This window comes from Guillardia theta, assembly GCF_000315625.1.
Source record: "Guillardia theta CCMP2712 unplaced genomic scaffold GUITHscaffold_532, whole genome shotgun sequence".
NCBI lineage: Eukaryota > Cryptophyceae > Pyrenomonadales > Geminigeraceae > Guillardia > Guillardia theta.
The window spans coordinates 3,550-5,036 of NW_005434174.1; the positions used below are offsets into that span (position 1 = coordinate 3,550).

General features: G+C 52.5%; 1 protein-coding gene across 1 annotated transcript; it reads left to right on the top strand.

The window, feature by feature from the left end:
* Positions 1-205: 205 nt before the first annotated feature.
* GUITHDRAFT_122894 (hypothetical protein) lies at positions 206-796 on the top strand (the record flags this gene model as incomplete). Its single annotated transcript, XM_005817825.1, has 1 exon — positions 206-796. The coding sequence occupies one exon, from the start codon at positions 206-208 to the stop codon at positions 794-796; it is 591 nt and encodes a 196-aa protein (XP_005817882.1).
* Between the last annotated feature and the right edge of the window lie 691 nt (positions 797-1,487).

A 1,487-nucleotide genomic window follows, 5' to 3' on the forward strand; every position in this document is an offset into this window, starting at 1 on the left:
CTGACAGAGGCACCGGGCCCGTTGACAGAGGCACCGGGCCCGTTGACAGAGGCACCGGGCCCGTTGACAGAGGCACCGGGCCCGTTGACAGAGGCACCGGGCCCGTTGACAGAGGCATGCTGCTCTGTGGCGCGTAGGGAGAGCGCAAGGGCACCGGAGGAAGCTGCGAGCAAGAGGTTCGTATAGTTCAAACAGCTTTCTAAGCATGGTACTACAGTATGATGAGAGCGTTCGCAACCTGCTGTATCGGAGATCATGCCAATACACGCAGGGTGAGCGCTCTGGAGGCCACGTCGAGGAGGCCGACCTCGTCGAGAGAGTGAAGAGCTTCACCAAGCGTTATCCGAATAGTCGGACAGCTCATGCTTGCAGAGCTGAGGGGGGATGCACTCCCGACGCTATCGCAGAAGCCATCCGCTCGACATGTCGGCAGGCGAGACGCGACCTTTTTGAAGACTCTCTGAGCGCATGGAGCCCAGAGTCGAAAGCATGGTTCATGCAACAGATGGAGGAGGCCAAACAGCAGAATGTCGAGACTTACATCGGCACCGAAGACACCGAGGAGACCTCCTTCATCTCCATGACTCTCCTGGGCATCTCCTCGATGTATGTGCGACAAGAAGACAAATTGAAAATGAAGTTGACGGAGCTGGGACTCATAGTAGACTCAGTCGATAGAGACGACAAGTCCATCATGTGGAAAGCACCTTACAGACCTGAGATAGCACGAGCAGACGACATCTCAGTCACCATCTCCTTCCTTCGGAATGAAGAAGCCATCGCACTTAGGGTTTAGGGTTTAGGGTTTAGGGTTTAGGGTTTAGGGTTTAGGGTTTAGGGGGGGAAGGGGCAGGAGGGGGTTTAGGGTTTAATTCCTGGCAGGTTCCTTATCTCCTGGCAGGATCCTTATTACCTGGCAGGTTCCTTATTTCCTGGCAGGTTCCTTATTTCCTGGCAGGTTCCATAGTTCCTCGCAGGTTCCTTATTTCCTGGCAGGTTCCTTATTTCCTGGCAGGTTCCTTATTTCCTGGCAGGTTCCTTATTTCCTGGCAGGTTCCTTATTTCCTGGCAGGTTCCTTATTTCCTGGCAGGTTCCTTATTTCCTGGCAGGTTCCTTATTTCCTGGCAGGTTCCTTATTTCCTGGCTGGTTCCTTATTTCCTGGCAGGTTCCTTATTTCCTGGCAGGTTCCTTATTTCCTGGCAGGTTCCTTATTTCCTGGCAGGTTCCTTATTTCCTGGCAGGTTCCTTATTTCCTGGCAGGTTCCTTATTTCCTGGCAGGTTCCTTATTGCATTTCAGGTTCCTTAGGCAAGGCAGGTGAATTATTTCCTGGCACGTTCCTTATTTCCTGGAGCTTCCTTAAGGAGGGCAGGTTCCTTATTTCCTCAAGAAGGAAGATTTCATAACAGATGACCTATGACTACGCAAGGAGGGAGGAGTGAGTTAAGGAGGATGGGGAGAGCAGGGCACTTATCCCGGTACGAGT